Here is a 23767-nt window from a genome sequence, read left to right as displayed (position 1 = left end):
TGAATCTTTGTTGAAGTCGAGTTCTCAAGCTGAATCATAGATGGAGCCGAACTCTCAAGTCAAATTCATGAGAAACGGGGTCATCTAAAGCTTCTGTTGATGACCTCCACACTGCAGTATCCACTGTGATTGGGGACGTCTGCGTGCAATATTCAGTAGAAGACATCTTAACATCAGTTCCGCAGTTTCCTATCTCGATCTGTATCGTTAATTCCTGAAAGTGTCCCTCAGTTCTAGCTCAGTGTTGACTATTTTCCTCAACTCCATGGTACATAGATATCGATCCTGCCTGGAAGTCGTCTTCTCTATGCCTCCATCTATTCACTCTCATGTTGACCATACCTATCATATGCATGTATTTTCTTTCTTTGTATCCGATCAGGGGATCGTGTGGCTGTGACATTTATTGACACATGCTTACAACCAGTGGATGTTTTACTTACTGGTATGGGGCACGGTGGGCGTGCTGGCAAAGCGCCAGGCTAGTGATCTAGCGAGGTTGGGGAGTCGGGATCGAGTCCACCTATGACCGGTTGTAAAACCCTTGGAGTCACCTTTGTGCAGACTCTTTCCTTATTGTCACAACCCTGTGCACTGAACAGAACCCACGAATCCTTTGGTACATGACTATATGGTGGCCGCATGAATACATGCAAACACCTTGTTGCAAGTACAGCAACGTGCTATAAACTTGGACAAAGTACTTGGATAAATGTCAGCGCCTTGAGCAGGCACTAGTTGCATGGATAGGTGCGCCATATAGATATCCTATAATAATAAAATAGTGATAATGGTACGGGTAGCTGTGCTTGGGAGTTTAATTTTTGAGAGTTCAAACTCCAATCCTGCCCCACAACGAAGCATGTGTGGCCTCACCTTAGGTAAGTGAGTTCGTACAAAATTGCCTTTGCTCACCCAACAGAAAATGGGTATCCAGTGGGATAAGTCATGTGACTGTAACCACCAGCCTGGGTGATCCAGGGCAATGCTGAATTTTGCCATAAGAATGCTTACGAATGTTGATAAACTTAAATATGCACTATCATTGTTATTTTTTCATCGGGGTGCGAGGTTTGTTTGTTTGTTGTTTGTTTGTTTGTTTGAGGGTGTTTTTTCTTTTATTTTTGTTTTTTCGTCGGTGGAGCTTCATTCCCCTGAAACACAAATGGCAGAGTAATTTGTGACATCATTTGATTGTGACGTATGGAAACCGATGATTGTGATGCTTCATTGTAGCGATATCACCCCTGGAACCACTGTCCTGCAGAGCGCAGTGATGGGGTGACTGTGCGCCTGCCTTTGCAGTGATCGCGTGCTTGTTTTGGTGGCGAATGTAAGATCGGTGTTAAAAATCTAGTCACCATTTGTGAAACACGAACAGTATGGTTGAACAATTAGCATTTCACGAATGCACGGGACGTGGTGGTTATAGAAGGAAAGTTTCAAGTTGGTAGGTTAAACATGAAAGAAGCAATCGTCGATTATCGGCAGATCATATCTTTTCACGTAGAAAAATACTGATTTTATTTCAAATTTATTTCCATTTTTCATATGAATGACAAACAGGGTTAATAGGTATCACCAGCAGTACCCTCTGTGAAAGAGGAAGTCATCCAGATCAAAACTTAAGAAGATATTGTACAAAATGTAAACCCGATATTCAGTGAAGTGATCGCGGGAGTACAGTGAACACATAATTCAGTGATCGGAAATTTGGAATATGCAGTGATAGGAAATTTCTGCACACGTTTTCTTAAAATTTATCGAAAATATGAAATAAGTAGGGTTTTCGATGTAGCAAAGTATTTTTTCAGTCAGTTTCAGACTTAGCAACATGAATGAGGGGGTTAGGTGTGGATATTGCCCTTTTATGGATGCCTTTTCTGCAGTTGTTAATCACTGTGTGCAGAAACACGGAGATTTGAAAATAGAGACAATGACCATAACACTTATAAAAACAAAGGCAATAATTCATATTTACCAAGCGTACACGTATGACAATGTATATCAAGCCAAAGACATTATCCACCTGCAAAATCACAAAATCTCTACCCATAGTACATAAAGCCACAGCTTGTTCCCTATGCAAACCGCGAACCAGAGACACATGAATGTATCACCAAAGTGTGAAAATTGATCAGTGATGTCATTTAGCGGAAATATGCGCCATAATCCGACTTTCCATTAACAGACTTACAACTACTCACAGAGATTTGCTGTTGACCAACTGATCAGTGATCACCACACAGACAAACTTGTATATAATGTGGAATATATATAATCAATCCGTGTATCATGAGAGACATGGAAAGAGAACAAGTCGTACTTCTTGTACTATTTAAATAGTCTCTGAATAATTTTCATAAGACGTATTCAGGGATATTTGTAGTTCCAAATATATGTAATAAAATTACACGCCATTAGTATCACCGATACCAGTATTGTGAATATAGGTTTACGCCGCCCTTAGCGATATCCCAGTAATTTCCCGTCGGTGGACACCAGAAATGGGCGTCACGCTTGCTGAAATGTGTCAGACCTAGACTAATGCTTAGTCTATGAAGAGATAATCATAAATTTTGATGGCAACCAACAAACCTATTATAAATTGAAAAGGAGCCCCAAGGACACCAGGGATTCTGAACCTGGGGAAATCTAGACTCCCTTCATTAAGAACTTTAGCATTGCAGGGAAGCTAGGATGTAGGCAAAATAATTTGGTTCAGGGACTGTGAGAGTGTCAGATCATAGACCTAGTCAAATTCAGCAGTAGGTTGCTATCCGCTTTTATGTGAGTCAGGGTGCTGTTGGTAGAGATTTCAAGAATTCAAACTAGTCAGCAGTCTTGGATGATAGGCACGTGATTAACGCTGCGTTATGACACCGATTCCTTAACGCAGCAGATCTTCCAGCAGAACACTCCAATGTTAAAGGTCACATGCAACGTAAAACACAACTTTGCAGATTCTGGTACCTTTCGGTGTGCACTTACCGGAACAAATCATAAAAAATGCCAATTCAACCTATAAAGTTGAAAAAAACGCGATGAAAAAAAAGCCCGTGAAATCGGAGTTCAAACGTTTCTCTAAATTCCCCCCAGCGCTGGGGGGAAAACTGGTTTCAACAGCTGTGCTGCGCTGCGCCCATAACGCATGCGCAGTGACTAGGTTCGCGGAGCTTGAAACAGTATGCATGCCCAGCGTCTGAGGTCGTGAGCAGTAGTCTAATCTTGGTTGTGTACACAAACAAGTAAATAATCTACTCGTTACGTAAAACAACTTGTTGATTGTGGTAAGCAGTCTCTGTCACAGAGAAAGCTCAGTGTCTGGTTTATTCACACCTATATGTCTGTCTGCCTGTCTGCTAAAGACAACATGCAATACACAGCTTCAATCATTGACCACGTGCAAATTGAACTTAACACCTATCAGGCTATACGACATAAAGAAAATAAGTTGATTCATGACACGTGCAACCAAGTCCCGTGTCTGCCACATCATGTAATTAGGCACGTGTGATACACATAACATGTTTTTATGTCTGTGGGTTGCAAACAAACTGCATCCATTTTTTTCGGATGACTGGATCTGACGGAAACTTGTGCAAACTCTTGTCAGTTTCAAGTCCTGCTTTGTACTTGGACGAGATTCCAGCCACCCAGTAGTTTACCATCTCTACTGACATTTTTATTGGATCGAGCGCAAATTCAGAGAACATGTATTTTCTAAACCCAACATCTCTATATACATTCTTCATGGATAACGACTTCTTTTCGTGTATATGATTTTGTTTGACAACAGTATATGAATCCATACTGAAACGACGCATCAAGTACACAAAAAGAAGTTGTTATCCACAAAGATTCTTACTTTCTTGTGACTGGCTATACTTCTAAAATGCCCATCAAACAGATAATCTTTCTGTACACACAATGAACCCTCAGCACATCAGCAAATGAAACAGCCAATCGGAAGCCGTCGTTACACTTGAGAGCATATCCACCCGCTATGACCGGGTTCGGTCTCCCGAGGGCTTCGTTTCGGGGGAAGTAAGCCCAAGTACAAAATACTGCACTTTTGAATCGCGATTGTACGGTTATAATTGTGTTTATTTGTTTTTTTAAAAGCAGCAATGTATATTATATGTCATGAATAAGTGATAAATGTGTTTTAATTATGTTTGATTTTTTGGTTGCATGTGACCTTTAACAATGTAACGATATCCGGGAGCACCGGTCGTCGACGTTTAAAGGCAGCCGGACTAACACCACGTCACAGGCAAGCGAGTTTGAGTTGGAGTAGACATCATGACAAGTGGTCTCGTGTGCTCTTCACAGATGAAAGCTGATTCAATTTGTGCGTGCAATGTGGTCGGCCGAGGACAGAGGCATTGATTGTATCTCCTCCCCACCTCCCCAGGATAACAAACCCATGTAGCCACTTTTTAGCATACACACAATACAAGTTCTTCACTGGCCGGGAGGCGAACATGGGTTGATGCATCCTCGATGTTTGTTTGTGTTCCCAATGTTAACTTTGAATTGTTTGAAGCAAGGGTGCAAGATTTTTTGCAGCCATTGCTTGACTTTGCCAAGAAAACCAAATTTAGAGTTATCTCCCTTCCATCGCATTCGCAAAATATCGGTAATTTCCGTACGTATGGTACGTGATTCACTGTAACTCGAGATAAAGAATGGCTACAACGAAGTACCAAATGAGTTCGACATTCACAGCGGCGGAGTACATAGAAACTGTTACGCGCTTGTAAGCGGGGCACATTGAAAATAACTGAAAAGCGCTCAGCCAATCAGAAAGCGACATCTAGGCTGGAAGTGTGATAATACACATTATGATGACACTCTTAGTTCTATCATTTCTAATAAACGTTTCTAGGCTTGTGTTAGGCTATACATCGTTTGACGATGAAGAGGACGATGAATTGCAATCTAACTCGGAAACTGTTAAACATAGCATACTCAGTGAAACGCTGATCATAATCAAACCATCATACCTGTGAGGATTTTGTTGTGTAACAATCTATCAAATTAAAATATTCACACAGTTCACTGTTTGTTACGAAGGAAGAGTGCAGAGAAGGGAACAGCCACGTGTTCGTGCAGCACGCACACAAGTGCCGGGAAAATATTTATTTCATTAACTTGTGCTGTGCTGTTATTTTTTCATTAACGTGTGCTGTGCCGTCTCAGTTCTTTCTCGTACAATAGGTGGGACTTTAATTTCTGATTCTGTGCCAATAAAGCTTAGATCCAAACAATATATTTCAGTCATCTTCACTTCTACATGGTCCATGCGCATGTTTGAAAAGACTGTACGATACCGATCACTGCAAGAAAAAATACGATCACTGCAAGCATGCACAGTGGGTGTACAGTCATTGCACCCAGATCACTTCACGATCACATTTAGATAGATAAAATGAATATTATGCATTTGATAGGGCAAAGACGTCACATATATGTGGAAAAGTGTATTATTAACAATATCGGCTCATTGAAATGCCGTAAAATCAAACCATTAGGAAATAAACTTAGTATTTGTCCACGTGAAAAGATATGATCTGCCGATAATCGACGATTGCTTCTTTCATGTTTAACCTACCAGCTTGAAACTTTCCTTCTATAACCACCACAACCTGTGCATTCGTGAAATGCTAATTGTTCAACCATACTGTTCGTGTTTCACAAATGGTGACTAGATTTGAACACCGATCATACATTCACCACCAAAACAAGCACGCGATCACTGCAAAGGCAGGCGGACAGTCACCCCATCACTGCGCTCTGCAGGACAGTGGTTCCAAGGGGGTCACCAGGCCATGTCTCGTGTGGAATCCACTGGTCCACACGAGTAAACACACTCTGACAGATATGTTCTATGTGTATTACGCTGAACACGTGCACCCAGAGTATGTGAACGTAACACGTCTGGAGACACACAATCCCTAAATTTACAGCATATTTTCTTGTATTATTATTCCATTTCATACATTCGTGCATATATCAGGCAGACATGACATATGGACAATATATATTTAAGTTATAAATAATTCGGTCATGTTATCCAGGTTATGGATAAGCATTACGGATACTTACAGTGTTAACAAACTGCTTCATTCATACTATAAATAATTCACGATGACACAAAGTAATTAAGGTGACAGCAGCAACACTGTGATTGATTATTTTATAGCGCTTCAAAGAACAAATCAGGCCGTTCTTTCCATCTTTTGAAGTTACTAATCTGTTATTTTTGTCTTTCTATGAATTGTTCAATTTTACAAGTGTCATTTATTGCTGAGGTGAATCTGTTAGATGATAACGTAAGACGTTAAAACCATGAAATGTAGATAAAGCATTTGGCTGTGAGTACGATCTGATAAACAATGTGAGTGTGTGAACCTAACCCGAACATTACACAGTATTTTGTTACTTTCCGATTACCTTTGTAGTAGTTACTAATGAAATTCTTTACTTTCTGCCAGAAGCTGAAAACAGTCTGACATTCATAGAAGACATGTAAAATATTTGCAGAGTCAGTTTAACTAAAAGATTATTATCAGTATTCCTCGTTTCAGCACTTGTGTGTGAGTGTGTGTGTGTGTGTGTGTGTGTGTGTGTGTGTGTTTCTCTGTTAATAAATATGTACTGATAGTCTAACAGCTTGCAATCAAGTGTACATTTCACATAGTAAACAAAGGCTTCTTTCCAGTTATCGTGATCGAGTTCCAATTGCAATATCATCATTCTGAATTTATTTATCGTATAAAATACCCTTGAGCTTGTATCATTTGAGATCTTATCGAGGTTAATACTATTGATATTTAGCTGACATAAATTATGTGTGTGTTTGGGTTTTTTCTAATGGGATGCTTCCATGTATCTGGGATATTGTGTAATAAACGTTGGAATCTAGGAACGTTCTATTTATTCTGTACACCTGTTGAAGCCACTTTCACCACAAATATATGTGATTCTGTGTAGACCATGATCAAACCCGTTCTTTATCATATATGAGCATTTAAAATGATGACTTAATCACAGAGGTTGTACCATGACTTGGTGTGTGTCGTCACAGTCTAGATTGTGTTTTCTATATAATGTCCTCCATGCCAAAAGAACATCTCTCCAAAAAGGATTGTCTGACTCAGATAAACTCAACCGCATTTGAGCCCACAGCTAACAAATGCCTTAAAAGAAAGATGATGTGGAAACTTTCATTCTTCTTTATAAAGCGTTATAAATTAATGCTGATTTTATATTAGATTTGAGCTTCATGCACAAAATGGTTAGCAATAAGAACGACAGAATCGTGGGGAATACACAAATATAAACATCCTTTTTCGATATTCTTCATCCTCTAAACCATGAGGCTTCTGGTACCCGAAGTCTTGTTTGTTAAGACTGATGATCGACGGGTGATGGCAGGAGATGTATAAACTTATATGTGTTTATTTTATGCATTACAAATGACTACATTGTCATGTATGAAAAGTACAATAATGTACCAGCCCATACATGTTGTGTCCCCGCGATGCCGATCGAGCGCCAGGAAGGGTAACAAAAAGCACCATATCTTAACGTCTCATGGAACATGAGAATAGGAGATCGAACGTCCAATCTTCCGTTCTATCAGGGATAGTCTACAACAGGGATAAGCCACTCGCTTGTTTTCTGTACCATTTGTACTAATTAATCAAAGGAGCACTGATGCGGAGCAATTTCCGTGGACTGGTTTAAACTTTCGTTATTGTTGTTCTCCCGTGAGTACCCGGATGATATCCCAGAATTCGTGACAGGTTCGTGACCTCTGCTGCGCAGTCCGTATGCGCAATTGACAGTTTAATTATAGACAGATCAACTAAGGTGAAGTCATTTATACTTAAAGACAAATGTATTATGCAAACAAATGAAATACTTTGAGGGTTAATCATCTGCCAGTGGTAGAAATGGTTAAAAAATATATTAGGATGGAAAAATAACGAAGCCAATGTACGTCTGTATATTTTGTCTCATAACCCTAATTAGTTTATTGTCATATTTGTATGATTATGAAAATTAATACAAGAACACACGGTCTGCTTATACTTATAGTAAATTTCTAACATGACTGTAACATTTGAACATTGTATAGACTGCCAAGCCTTTAAATAATCCTGCTCTGTGTTGTGTTTCTTACAACAGTCTAATTTGCGAAAAAGTATCACATCGTTTCACGTCTTTCACGCTGGTGAAAACATGATGAACCTCTCATTGGTCACCCAAGATAGCACACCTGGCAACTACTGCTAGACATATTAGATGATCCTGCGCACTAAGCGCATTTGTGACAAGAGGGGCGGTACAACGAATTGGGCGAGTACACTTGGCTGCTACAGGTAGCTTGACGATTATGCACGTCCAATACATGCTAACCGTGACATGAAATCAACACAGCATATTCCTTCGAATGATAAGACTGCAATTTCAGGCATAAGATACTGATATTCCGCGCTAACCTTTAGTTAAGACGAAGACAAATAGATGATTGGGGCATTAACAGGCATTTTAGATATTCAACAATTTTGTTTAAAAAACACAGGAAAATGTCATTTGCTTCGTGAAATGGATCGGTGGTCCTAAACATATTTGCTCAGCATATTGTGTTGATTCAATTCGTTGGGATTGTACCTGTTCCCAAATGGAGTGTGCTATAACAATTCATGCGTGAAACGCACGTGGAAAATGAACTTCTCGATATTTATCTGACAACCTGTCTCCCTCTTGTTTCAAGTGGATCGTTCTGTGGGGCGTTCCCAAGTGTGCAAATTGGGGTCATTTGTCAGGTCGTGGATCATCTTATATGTGTTTACCAGTACATACACTGCCTTTTGACAAATCCATGTGTAAAAGATAACAGTAATTAATCAATCAGTGTGTTATCGGTTAATCCTTTGATCGATGTCAGCTGATAAACTCTCTTGAATCACTTACATGCACATATTATATAACATACAATACATTTACTACTACAGACCTTAATTTATAATGCTGAGTATTTACTCAAGACAGGAGAAATGCCAAATGGGAACCTTTGTTGAGTAACCTGAGTGGTACTACCACTAATTATACCTGTTATAAATTCATTAACTGACCACCAAGAGAATGATGACAAATAACATGTGTAGGTTTACACCATCAAACGCGAGTTACAGCAAGGAAGATGTAACCTCCGTGTCGCATGTAGCCTGAAAACACTTTTGGGCCGAAACTGTTTTGAGGATACCAACGGAACTTCCTTACATAAGGAATACATACAGGCATTTGCTGTGTACTTGGGTAAATAGGTGTAATCATGTTTTTTTAACGTAAGAAACTTTTCAGATTTCTCTACCAATTGCAAAGTCGTTGTTTTTAGTTTACGAATTCAAATAAATCAACTGTGTGTTTTCATTATCATAGATAATAAACAAGGGTAGCTACCATTGCTACCAAAGTTTACGTATGCTATTTGCTATCACAGCTGGGCCAACACTCAAAACTATCTGAATATAAAGCTTTGCAATCTTTCGGACCGAAACTAATGGTTTGCTATACGTGCCTGTAGACATAATATTTTCACGTAAAATGATTTAATATCGAGGTAAACAAACACAGATATAGGATCAAACTGGATCAGTCACTATACCATCCAAGCATCCGAAAAATACTACACTGCTGGGATATTTTTTTACGATCAGACAAGGAATACCATGGATATTTTTAAATAATGGCATATGATGGGCATCCGGTCTCCTGACTGTTTAGGTGAAGAAATTCTACTAAGGTGCACCGGAGCCCAGTCCCTTTGTCCGTCACGGTCAAGGGAGCGGGAGCTGCAGTTTGGTTTCGTAATTAGACGGTTGGAGAGAAACATTATTCGCTCCACATCAGTGTCCCCTTACGGAGTGCCTCGTCATGCTCCAGCGCACACAGTGACTTGGCTCGTTCCCATCGCAACTTCAGTTGTGTTTAACAGATCTTCAGACAGTTTATTGTATCAGTCGGAATTTTACAATGAATGAATGAATGAATGAATGAATGAATGAATGAATTAAGAGCAAACATTGTGAATGAATGAAAGAAAGAAAGAAAAATAAGAGATTTTTAATTTTTTTTTAATAAAAATACATATGTGATTGAATGAAAGAACATATGATACACCTTCCCTCCCAAAACATGTTAAAGAACGCAAAAGCATCGCGACAACACCTGTTAACATCGGCTGTCCTTTTAAAAAATCTACTTTGAGACATTTTCGTTACATTAATGATTAATTCAGATATTTTATTGCATGTGGGGAATGGAATGGACGTTAACTGACACTGTCACGCTGCCCTCAAAAATAAAGTACAAAACTGTCACAAAGCGTTCTAAAACACCTTTCCATTTTTGTCAAATAATAAGATCAAGACGAAAGAAAAAGGTTATGGAACTATAATCCTCAAGCATCTATGGAGAATCAGATCAGATCGGCGATATGTCATATTATTCGCACACCTCAAATACACCCTAACACTTTGATTTAGATTATGAAACTATCATTGTTACTTGCAAACACATTTCACCTGATAGTATATACCCCTCATATGAATTAAAGGTGTATGTGAAAGATGTTTTTGAAGTAATATCTAGAAACACTCAAATTACGGCGTGTAGTATTCAGTGTCGGATCAGAACAGATCGGCGATATGTCACATTTTTCACATGCCTCAAATACACCCTAACATTCTTTTGTAGATTATGAAACTACCACTATTACTTGCAAACACATTTCACCTGATAGTATAGAGTACTCAAACAACGACGTATAGCATTTTAATGGCGGATCAAAACGGATCGGCAATATGTCACCTAAAATACACCTAACATTCTTTCTTAGATTATGAAACTATATTACTACATTCCCTTCATAAGAATTAAAGGTGTATGTGATAGATGTTTTTGAAGTAATAACTAGAAACACTCAAACAACATTTCAAGCATTTCAATGGCGGATCAGAACAGATCGGCGAAATGTCATATTTTTCACACACCTCAATTACACCCTCACAATTTTTAAGTCATAAAACTATATCACTATTGCTTGCAAATACAATTTAGTCTATCTTCGCGGTGAATCGTGAATAGAAGCCAGTGAGCTATAACAGACCGACTTGAAACTTTACTACAAATCTACTGTCCTAATACGGACACTAATACCAATTATTTGACTTAAACTGAAGTGACAAAATAGTTAACTTATCTTTTACATGTAGGTTTCAGTTGTACAACACTCAGCGAACTTAATCAAATCAGTTTTTTAAAATAAACCGGGCTCAATCTTAAATAATACGCTGCCACCATATTGGTACACTGGTTACGTAACGACCCGAGACATACGTTCAGGGTTTTTCGGGGTGTTTTTTCTCCCTCTATATATAGGCTCCCTGGTTCTATCCACTACACCAGGGAGTTAAGTAAGTTTTCTCCTCCTACATGAGTTATGAACTTATAGAACATCAAACAAACACGTGGGACGATTGGGTAGCCTAGTTGTTAAAGCGCATTGTCATGAAAGCTGTAGTAAACGTTAAAGCGGTTAATTACTAATCGGGAGATTTGTTTGAGTGAGTGAGTGAGTTTAGTTTCACACCGCTTTTTAGCAATTATTCCAGTAATAATACGGCAGAGGATATCAGAAATGTACACATGCTGGGAATCGAATCCGAGAATTCGACGTGACGAGTGAACGCTGTAACCACTAGGCTACTCGCCAATCCTCTACAGCATGAGTGTCGATCTATGCAGTTGGCATACGATATGACATGGTATCGAACCTGACCACCCGATCACGTTGGTGGACCGCCTCTTAAGACAACCATAGGTTGCTGAAGACCTATTTTAACCCGGATCTTCACGGGTCACAAACCTATGAAACGAATTCGACCGTCAGTGTTATTACTTACAGATGACGGGTTATCATTTTGGGTTGTTTGTGCGACAAGTCAAAATTATCGTTACACATATTCTGTATCAACCCTATAGAAACGTGGGGCGGTGGGGTAGCCAAGTGGTTAAAGCGTTCGCTCATCACGCCGAAGACCCGGGTTCGATTCCCCACATGGGTACAATGTGTGAAGCCCATTTTCTGGTGTCCCCCGCCGTAATATTGCTGGAATATTGCTAAAAGCGGCGTAAAACTAAACTCACTCACTATAGAAACGTAATAAACTATTTAAAGTGTCTTTTGAAAAAGTAGCAACAATTTATACATTTGTTGGCCATACAATGAGGTAAGGAACAATAACGTGAATACATCTCTCCAGGAGTGTTTGTTGATTCACTGCACAATCATCCACATTGGCACAGAGATGGTGAGAAAAATATTAGCTTTTCGGCATATTTGACATTTCACACTACTATCGAAAAGAAATGTGTGAAAAAAATGTACGTGAATAAAATCAGTGTGACAATATCACGTATGGTAATTAATTTCGTCATGTACATATCGAGATTAAGTTACAAGTTCGTAAAATATCCTCACAGAAATTCTCACTAGCTTAATTTCTCGTCATGTCGAACAAAAGTTAATATATCTCAACGGCATATGACACATTACTTACACATAATTCTAGTGCATGATTTGAAAACAATTTACATTTGGATTTATTCCAGTTTTATCTTCTTTCAATTTTACTTATTGTCTGCCATTAATAAATGCACAATCCTCTTGAAACGGAGAAGCTATCTCTTTTTGTGGCCTATTCCGACGGAAATAGCCGATCTTATGCGATTATTAATGAGGGTACACCTAAAAGTATACATGTGAATTATGGAGTCACAATTGTTCTGTTTCTTTGTGCGATATCACAGCTAGAACATATGTCAAGTCCGGTGTCAACATGTAGACCTTCACTTCAAAGATTTGGTTTCATGTTTGTTTCCTATAAAAGTTCAGGAAAATGCTTTGGCGTAGCGAATGTCCGAGCACAACAAATCCAACTTTTGTAAGAACCTTTCCGGTTTGAACACCGGCATCATCCGCGAGATCAAATTACTACTGCCTGTTTGCCTGCCGAAAAATCTTCGAAATGCCGTATGGTTATGATCCCGTAAGTGTAGACGTAAACATAACTTACATTTTGTATAGTCGAAACAGACCTCTTAACCCACAATCTACCTATATTCGACAAGCAATTATTTCAAGCTTTGTGTGGGTATTTGCACGTGTTCTTAGCCGCCATTTTCTTGTGAATAACTAGCGTGGTTTTCAAAATCAACAGCAGTCTCTGTAAGGGATTGTTTCGCCTTTAGAGTCCGTTTTATGTCGATTCATCTAGTTTGTAATGGGAGGTTGATATTCATCAAAACTTCAGATGGGTTTTGTAATGGGGATTCAGCTAGAAATCGAGGTGTGAACCTGTATGGCGCTCAGTTTGAAAATGACCCTTCCAACATAGGTTCGTGTAAAGGTCGATACTGGTTGAACAACGGTCTCTAGATGAATCTGTCTTCCTCTGTGTTGAGATCGATGGATGAAGATGGTGATTTTCCTAATTTGCGTGTAGATTTACTCATACGCTAAGCTCTGTATCACTCCCATCACGATAAATGTTGAATATCTTGAGATTTTTCTGTGCCTGAACAATTGCATTCACACCTAAGCAGATGCATGTATTTCAGAAAAAAAATGAAATTTGACATAAATAACACTTCAGTACCATATTTAGACATGCAAACAACGTGTTAGCTGTTTATCAAAATGTGTGTACATATTTATGACTGTAAATATTGTATCTAGGTCATCGTGTATATAATCTGGATTCTAACTATAAGCAGCCAATATGTGACAAAATAGATTGCTAAATCGAATGCCTTGCATCTAATTTGTGCCTATGGATCAAATTGTAAACAACTTCTTAATATTGTTGTGTGTAGTACACCAGTAGTACCCAACAGCTGGACATGTCACCAAGGATCACCAGGTTATGTGAATAATCAATAATCCCAAGACATGCGAGGTGCCTTTGGCTAATGACCACACTTGAATGACTAATCAGTCAGCTTTAGCATATTTATTAGCGCCTGGCATCTCAGTATGAGTGCCCTTTAAATGCTGATTATTTTGTTCTTTTGTATTTTTAAGGACCATCAAAGGGTTGATACCACTGGTTATGTCCAAGTAAGCTTTAGGTCATATCTGAGTAGTCTAAAGCTTATTTGGAATAGCTTTTTTCTGTGAATTATTTTTTATTTGTTTTGCGAAAAATACAGTCATCGGTCACAAATTTGCAGCCACATTTATCCGTAAAATATTGATAATAAAATTGGCTACTATTTAAACATATTCACTGTCCTTCAATCTGCACCACAAGACAAAGTGCAAAGGTCTTGAGTGAATGTCCTGTGCAGAATTGAAACAGATTTAAGATATTTGCTACTTCATGTACAAGACTCGCTCTAAGTAACAAGACAACCCAGAAACTCTTCTTGGTACCTTACTTAGGCTAGTACCAAGATCATCCATGCTCCCATTCAGCAATAAACCGGCTTATTTTTAATTTAGGCCATTCACACAAGGTTTCTTAAAATTGTCCTGTGTGCTCAGTATTCTTGCTAGATCTCTAATTGCCTCGAATTATCCAAAGGGCATAATGTAGGTGTAGATATACGGTACAATGGCTTGAGCCAGCTGCAACCTTCCCTCTTTTCTTTGTAACACCCAATTAGTGGTGATCTTGCAATGAAACATCGATATCCCAAACATATTCAAGCAGCCTTCATGATATTTTTCTCTAGTGTCTTCATATTCATTCCTGGGGCAGTGGAATAGCCTGGTGGTTAAAACATTCAATCGTTATGTCAGAGGCCATGTAAGAGTCTCCAAATGGGTACGTGGTTTGAACACCATTTCTGTTGTCCCTGCATCATGATAATGCTGAAACAACACTGAAAGCAGCGTAAAATCATACTTATTTTGCTATTTGGTACTGTTCCTTCAGTACCAACCAAGGAAACCGCCAAGCTATGGACCCAAAGATCCTGAACATGAAACATATAGGAAGCTGTTCATTGGTGGTCTTAGCTACGAAACTACAGATGAAACTCTGAAGAAACACTTTGAACAATGGGGTCAGGTTGTCGACTGCATCATTATGAAGGACCCCACAACAAAACGGTGAGGGTGTTTTCTTTTCAGACATACAAATCTTTATGGTCAAGATGTTTTATTGCTGTCACTTAAGCAAATCTTGTATTTGATCTAAAATGTGCTTCTTTAAACTTAAATTCCAACTGATCAAGAATTAAACTCAAAGTAAGGTGAATTGGCTTAAACTGTGAGTGTGTTGTGGAGTGAAGTTGTGATGCACATCAATGTAAACAAGTGTAGAAAATTGTTTATGTTTCTGAGTTTGATTATAGATCCCGAGGGTTTGGATTTATCACGTACAAGGAGGCTGGCATGGTTGATGAGGCTCAGGGCAAGAGGCCACACAAGATTGATGGCCGAGAGGTGGAATCTAAGAGGGCGATGCCAAGAGAGGTGTGTACCAAACTGAAAATATAAAACATGACATCATCACAATATTATTGTCATCTATTTTAGATAATTTAGATTTAGATTCTTAATTACCACATTTAGTAGGTTATCCCATGTGAAAGGCAATGGGAAGCCATGTTTGGGCTGAAAAGCTCTTAGCACCAAATGCATCAATTTATGTATATTGATCAGTTTTCTATAGTTTATTTAACTTCGATCCAGTCTAGAAATTTTGTAAATAAATGTCCCTCCAAAGTGAATCTAATGGTACAGTATGAAAGTAAACTTTTCTCTTTTTTTTCACAAAGACATGGTTTCATAGAGCGTTTGCCTCTTTATTGTTAAAATTCATAGAAACATTTGAAGGTTACAATCTATCTTCAGGAACTCGTCTTGCTCAGATTGATGCAATGTCAGTCACTGGCTTGTCTGCAAGTAACCAAGCTATTATGAAGGATGCAAGCTTCAGGGTTAGAAGTCTAGTTTGAACATTTTTTCAAGTTACTCTGCCTTTAAGAGGATATGAAAATAAATTTTCTTGAAAATTTTAGTTTTGAAATACCATGCCTGGCAGTTGTATAACGATTATATTTTCAACATCAGCATATTATGAATTGAGCGTGCATTAATTTAAGATAGGGAGCCTCTATCGTCAAACCAGATTTGTAGCTTAAATTCACTTTAGTGGTCTTCCAAAATTACCATTCTTTATTTTTGAGTTATCCCGGTGATTCAAGGATAAAATGTATCCTCAACATGGATTAGCCCAAGCCCAGTATTACTATCTACTTGTCAGTGTCATGGACAGTAGCTGATGGTATCAGTCACTGGTTTGTCAGATCAAGATAGCTGTGGTGCAGTTGGAATATTTGTGAGTGTCAAATGAAGACCGTAACACAGTCATTAATCATTGGCATTGATAATATTGAACTTTCCATTGTCCAGGAGAGTGGCAACCCAGACAGCCAAATGTCTGTCAACAAGATGTTCATCGGGGGTGTCAAGGACGACACAACAGAGGAACAAGTACGCGAGGTCTTCAAGGAGTTTGGGAAAATTGAAAATGTAAACCTTATCACAGACAAAACAACGGGGAAACTAAAAGGATTTGCATTCGTGGAGTTTGACGACTATGATTGTGTGGATAAAGCAGTTTGTAAGTTGAATGAGGATGTTTCGAGCTTAAAATACTTATTCTATAAGAGTTAAGCAAATTTAACATAAGTTTTTTGCTTGAATTGTTAAATAAACACATGCTCCAGATGGACACCATGTCAAGTTGTTGGCAATAATATTCAGAACATGATCCAATTTGCATCTGATACAGAACTTTCGCTGACAGTGCAGCATGGATGCAAATATGAACAGGTTTCTGCAAATGTTAAAAGTAAACATGGAAAGATTTCAAATACCGTTATCAACATGCAGATAGAGATTTCATTTGTCTCAGGAATGTCATTACTGGCAAACAGGGATAAGTTGAGCTACTGATCCGTATTGCCATGTAAATCAGTGCTGCCCACTGGCACTTGCCATTATGAGCAAAGAGACCCCAGATTGTTGGAATATGACCGACTTACTGAACTGACCATGTTATGAGCAAGGTGTGTGCAGTTATGTGTGGAGTCAATTTGATCGTCATGCATTGCACATGCAGAAGTCTACATCTGCCCTCCGTTTCGCAGACCAAATAGGTTTGCCCATTCTCTTTATTTTCACACCACCAACTTCTTGTTGATATATTCCCTGTTCCAGTCCAACTTAACCATGTTTGCCACTAAGATCAGATTAAGCCTGCCGTGAGATCTTACACTTACATGCTGTTTTAGATAACATTATTCACTGTTTCTGCCAAACTTGATGACAGCTTACATGAATCTTGTTTTCAGTACGGAAGAGACACTCATTAAATGGCAAGGATGTGGAAGTAAAGAAGGCTCAAAACAAAGACCAGCCGATGGCTATGGGAAGGGGGGGTCGTGGCATGAGAGGCGGTCGTGGTGGTGGAGGAGGAGGGGGAAGGGGTGGTAAGCAAAGTAATTGTTCATGGAAGGTAGCATGTGATCTCACAGCTGCAATTTATCACGATTTTGTTTGCCTTTGTTGCAAATTTGCTACTGCATTCATTTTCTTTGATAGTAATGCCATTTTATTGAAGGGAATTTCTTGGAAGAGCAGATCATTGTTTAACCATATTAACCTTTTTTAACACATCTAGAACAAGGCCTACAATTTTCGATCTGTCCAATGAAAACACTTGAAAGCTGTCACAAAATGATTACAAAATGATTACTTTCTTGGAAAGTATTTTTCTATATCATGTAAGAATCAGCAATAATTCACATACAATTCCCAGTACTTAACAGTTTTGTTTGTTTGTTTGTTGAATGGAGCATGATGAATGACAGATGTTTATCAGGCTCTTTGTGTTATTGTATTCGCTACCTAGGAAAATGGTTGGTCAGTTTTTTGTCTGGACTACGTTTCCCTCTCACCAGTGTTGTTCCATACTTACAGGATATGGTGGTTACGGAGGAGGATACGGGGATGGTTACAATGATGGCTATGGACCTGGAGGTAAGTTTACACTGCTCGTCATGTTACTGCAGGCTTCAATCAGCCTCACAGTGCAAAGTGGTCCTTTCTTAGTCTCTTTGCAAGTAGGACACAATATTCTGCATCAGGTGATACCCTGTGGTGATATATCTACATGTCTAGACAAATTACCTTGGCTATAGAGTTTGAAATAGATGGGGTTGTTTTACCCACAAGGATGTGGTTTTGACATGGCTGTCAGCAACCCATGCTCATAGCAAGAGGCATAACAGGATTGGGTGGTCAAGCCCCATAACTTGGTTGATGCTTGCAGTGATTGGGAAAGGCATGCGCCATTTGCACGTTTTAAATTCTGGGTGCATCTTCCCATAGATATGCCCTAATGGCACAAAGGCGATTTATTTTACTACCGTTATTGTCCAGTGTTGCTCAAATGAAACATGTATGTCTTTGCATAAATATACATATTGCCAAACAATGCCTCAAATAATGTTGATAAACTCCTTCCGTTTATTTGAACCAAACCAGTTTCAGTATTCACTCACATTTAATGACAACCCAGTTTCTTCACCTATATGTTTTGAGTTTTGCATAGATTAATGTACAGTATGGTCTGTAGGTTTACTTCAGCCAATCACATGGTGTATATTAAACAGCTTTGCTGTGTACAATTTCTTTAACTTGATGATTGGTCGAAAACATCATGACCTCATATCACACTAAAAATAGCCAGGCACACTGCAAAACACAGAAAAGAGTATAACCTGCAGTTAGAGTGACACAGTGCCATATTAATTCCTCTTGGTAAAACAACAGTTTACATTTTTCTGATTTGAAATCATCTCATGCAACAAAAACAATGGGAACACACACTGCTAATTGCTATTCACGGATCTGTACCGAAAATTTTGAATGGCATCTATCAATGGCATCAAGTTCATACAAAACTTGATCTGGAAATGTATTTTGGATGTCTGTGTGACAACCATTTCAACGAAAAAGAATACCACAAAGGAAGAAGTTTAAACTTGATGAAAATCAAAAACTAAGATTTCATTTATGAAACAATCCAAGGAACACAGCATTAGTGATGATGACTGGACTGTTGATGGAATTGACAGGGTTGCTGACACTGAGATTCTTACTGAGGGCAAAGTAAGTCATACTCAAACTGACGCAACTGGAGGAAGTAATAAAGAAGGAAATGTGTCAGGAAATACAGATCCTGCAACTTCAAATAATAAATCAGAACATTTCAAGAGAAATGGCGAAAATTATGGCCTTGGATTGATTACAAAAATGGCAAAATGTATTGCATAATTTGTCTTAGGAAGGGAAAACAAACTACCATGACAAGTGGTTGTATAACATTTAACAAGTTGGGCCCATTAAATTTTGAGATGACCCATTTTGTTTCATATTGAGGGGGGTCATTAACACATTGACCAAACTGCCTTTCCCAATCACTGTGCTTGTCAACATATCCTCGATGCACAGGATTGATTTTCATGTAGATCACTTAATTCTCTGGTTCATGCTTGATTATTTACAGACTGCCTTAGTTTAGCTGTGTTTCATTAATCAGTAATCTTTTGTTTGCAGGATATGGCGGTTACAATCAAGGATATGGTGGAGGTGGAGGCGGCGGTGGCAACTGGGGTGGCCACGGTGGCGGTTATGACGGGTACGGTGGACCCTATGGCAACCAAGGTGGCTGGGGAGGCGGCCCGCCCTATGGTTCAGGCTATGGGGACAACTATGGCAGCGGCCACATGAAGGGAGGTAACTACTCACACAGATCAGGATCATACGAAGGTGAGTATCCCTGTTGGTCAGTTTCGCTACTGAGGGTGCAAGAGGCTCATATGTGAGGCTCATTTTTTATGTAAGGCTCATTTTTCCTTCGTTTTGATTATTTGATCCTTTATTTTCTTGGGAGGCTCACAAAAATTTCAAAAAGACATTACTTTTCAACAGATTTAATTCCTCTATAGGAGGCACAGTCAAACAACCCATCCCAAAGAATAAATAGTGCATTTCTCTTAATAATACTATCGACCCCTAGGGAAGCTGCCATTTACAGTGGACTTGCAAACTCTAAACATTGACATTCTGTCTACAAAGGCACAAAGTTTCAGTTCCGTCAGAAATGCACTTAATTATCATATAGAAACATTTGTAAACATCGGCTTCTGTCTACTCGGGATATCGGCATTGTTTTTCAGTCCCAACAAATTGTTATGAAAACAAATTCGTAATATACGGCACATAAAAGACGGCGCGATCCATTGATGCAATTAGGTCCAAATGATGTAACAACACAATTCGCGGTTACTACCAGAGATAATTCAGAAATGGGAAGTGTCAATTAGTGTCTTCTTAATTAGTGATACGTGTCCCTTATATAGCGTGATGAATAGTGGGCAGTTTGACTGTAAACACTGTAACAACACATTTCCCGATATTATTTAGAAATAGTAAGTGTCAATCAGTATCTTGTTAACTAGTGAGTGGTATGTGTCGCATACATAGAGTAATTGGAGGGTATTGAAGGTAAAATTGTATAATGTCAGTAGTGTAACAGTACGGTAAGTATTTAAATATCTAAAATATTTAGATTTTAACAATATTGCCAAAATGTTTCGGCCCGCAAAACGTGATGAAGATTTGAATTGACACTTCAACAAGAAGTGCAAATGATAGAAGATTTTGATAAAACGCCTCGACCCACACAGAAAGCATTAGCATCAACACACGGAATCGGCAGACAGACAGACATCTGATATTTTGAACATCAGTGACTCTTTTACACTCTGAACAACCTTGTTATTATTTGAATGTGTAATAAATGACTGCATTCTAACACTGACTCGTTCCTTATTTAAACATGTTGTTCATGCTAACGAGACAGTACAACTTCCGTTGTGCGTTGGCATCATGAAGCAAACTGCCTATACCGACACTTCGTGGAAACAGGCATTTTTATTTGGTCCTGAGTGGTGCCAGTATTGACAGTCCACTATAATTCATTTAATTATTTTGTACGTATTTAGATTCTAATGTCAGTGTTTGCCCCAGACATGAAAATTTAGGAGTCATCATGACTTGGTGTCATGAGAGAGTCATGGACATGTTTTTTGGAGTCAACTTCAATATGGAACTTTCATCAATACATAACTTTGATTGTTTAATAACGATAAAATAACATGGTAAAACAAGTCAGGTATTTAATGAGCACTGAGCAGTCAGCTTGTAAACAAACAACTGAAAGTTTTAATCAACCGCAAAGCTTACATTATCTGAAGTCAGGCCCAGTGACATTATGATAAAATATTTAGTGAACAAAAAATAAATGCAATCATTTAATATTGTACAGCCTACCTTCAGACAAGATAAAGTTTATTTCATAAACTGTTAAATTCACGTGCATATCGCACATTTTCTATCATTAATCCGCAACTGCTGTCAAAGCAATCTCAAAGTTTCATATGTTTTTGATCCTTTCGTTGGCTGAACGTTTTTAGCAGTTTGATGACAGCAAGGCATGCCCATTGTATCAAAAACTCGCAATGTACTGTCAAACATTTCAAATTGCAGAGATAATAAAAAATTTCCCTTTCTAATTACTCTAAAACAGTTTGAACTGTAGCCAGGAACAAAACACCTGTGAAAGTAGATACCCTATGTCATTTATAGTGGTGAGTACCCCATGAGACAGAATGCCCTAGGATTCCCCGTCCAACTACAGCCTTACCATTATCTAGAGCCTCACAATTACACTGTCGGAAATTGGCCTTTTTAGTGTTGATATCCTTAAATGGACAAAATAATTTAAACAGCACTACTGTCTGTTTGGAAATGAATTTTGCAATTCATTCCTAATTTTAAGTAATCAATTTTGCAATGGTCACATGACAAGTAACATGATCTTGTAAGGTAGTATTTAAAGTAGACAGTCAAAACATTTTGGTGTATGGAGCAATCATTAACATTCCAGATATAGTGAGTACTGTCTGTTTGGTAACTGTTCAACAAGTATTAACTACTGGTTTTAGACAAGTTGTGTGGGGTAATAAGTCTTTTATTGCAGCAGCAGTAGGAAATTAAAGTGCATATGCCCCAATATATATATAATATAGGCCAAAATGTTGTGACATTGTGCCTTTTATGATTGGTAGAAAACAATTTCTGTCTTAAGAAACAAAGTTACGGTATGGAACATGGTTTGTTATGAATGTATCGGCAAATATTTGATTAGATTCAGCCTAATTGTGTTTGCACATAATTGTTCATATAGGGTTTTCAAACTGAGAACAATTGTTTTAGCTGTCAGTGACATGTCCTCTTCTATATACATATTCTGGTTGTGTCTTGCAGGCGGCTACAACAGTGGTGGATACGGCAGTGGTGGACGAGGAGGATATGGGAAGAATTACTAGATCATGGGATGTCCATCCTCTGGTGTGTATCTGTTTGCTGAAGGTAACAGTCTTGAGTACATTGTTTGACCACATGCCTTGTGATGCTGTGTCTATTATGCCTCCGGAATGTCTCCAGTAACACAAGCTCATTTATTCAAGTGATACTCCTATCAACTGTTTTCATATGAAAACTTTATTTACTGATTTTTAGTCGTATTGCCATTGATAGTCGTTAATGCATATATGTTAAGATGTCTAACTTTCAAATCTATGTAAAAGAATATTAGAATGAAAGTAAAGTATGAAAACTTAAACCTAAAGCTAAGTATTTTCTTGAATTGCTCAAACCTAATTTAAAATTAACATGTGGATGCAAACAGTTATTGGTTTGCAATACTGTGATTGAAGATGGATTAAAGGGAGCACAATGTTCATGACGTAACTTATATAACTTTCAATTTCTCTTTCTTCAGACGGGTTCATTCAAACGGGCAGGCAAACGGGCAAACTACTACGTTTAGGGTCTGGTGGTGTGTTTCAACTACCTCTATTGAGACAAACAAACTTTGAACACTCCTCCAGACAGCAAGTTATCGGAGACCTAGGAAAGCACCTGTCACGGGGACCAACAGCTGGCTGTCGTCCGCAATGCGGTGTGGAACAGCGGAACTGCAGTGGGCAAACCTCCCAACAGCCTTTGTGAACCTGGGCAGTTGGACCTTCGCATCATTGCTGCTCTAACCATACTGTCACACTGTAACTACCACATCGTCATTCATCAAGCTTTTTACCAAGCTCTCACATTTTTAGTTATAAATCATGATTTTTGTTCCATCATTTTCCGCGGAATTAAATATCATCTTAAAAATCTGTAAGTTTTCTGTTATTTTAACCATGAAGAGCCAGTGATGAATCGGCCCAAACTGTTACCACTCATTTTGACAGGTTTGATTGTTCCGCCATATTTCACCACATTCCTAAATAAGGGCTTTAACAATGTCTGCTGTCACAAAATGATGCATAGCCCACTGTTGCAGTTGTGATAAATACAGGGTTATTAATTAACCTAGCAAAGCAGTTGGTGGAGATGTAATGGACTTGTAGGAGTGTTATTTTTTCTCTTTCCTCCTCAAATCTAAACCAGCTGATGGAAAAGGGCTTGTGATAATTTTTAGCCCTGTATAGAACCAAGAAGCAATATATAAAAAGCTTTAAGTTCGGGGAAGGAAATAAA

The 23767-nt window shown here is 38.5% G+C and overlaps 1 protein-coding gene across 4 annotated transcripts; it reads left to right on the top strand.

Annotated features, from left to right (window-relative positions):
- Window positions 1–12855: 12855 nt before the first annotated feature.
- On the top strand, window positions 12856–23401 carry LOC137296939 (heterogeneous nuclear ribonucleoprotein A1-like 3). Of its 4 annotated transcripts, none has more exons than XM_067828853.1 (9): window positions 12856–13127; window positions 15018–15193; window positions 15439–15559; window positions 16502–16712; window positions 17446–17583; window positions 18074–18133; window positions 19715–19927; window positions 22490–22594; window positions 23007–23401. In XM_067828853.1, the coding sequence occupies exons 1-8, from the start codon at window positions 13107–13109 to the stop codon at window positions 22549–22551; spliced, it is 1002 nt and encodes a 333-aa protein (XP_067684954.1). In that variant the 5' UTR covers window positions 12856–13106; the 3' UTR covers window positions 22552–22594; window positions 23007–23401. The 4 variants fall into 4 exon arrangements, with proteins under 4 accessions (XP_067684954.1, XP_067684955.1, XP_067684953.1 ...); XM_067828854.1 differs by having other exon boundaries at window positions 13004–13127; window positions 22490–22573; XM_067828852.1 differs by having other exon boundaries at window positions 13016–13127; window positions 17446–17592; window positions 22490–22573.
- The last annotated feature ends 366 nt before the right edge of the window (window positions 23402–23767 follow it).

This window comes from Haliotis asinina, chromosome 9, assembly GCF_037392515.1.
Source record: "Haliotis asinina isolate JCU_RB_2024 chromosome 9, JCU_Hal_asi_v2, whole genome shotgun sequence".
Classification (NCBI taxonomy): Eukaryota; Metazoa; Mollusca; class Gastropoda; order Lepetellida; family Haliotidae; genus Haliotis; species Haliotis asinina.
The sequence above is the reverse complement of the archived record's forward strand: the minus strand, read 5'-3'. Positions and strand labels throughout refer to the sequence as shown.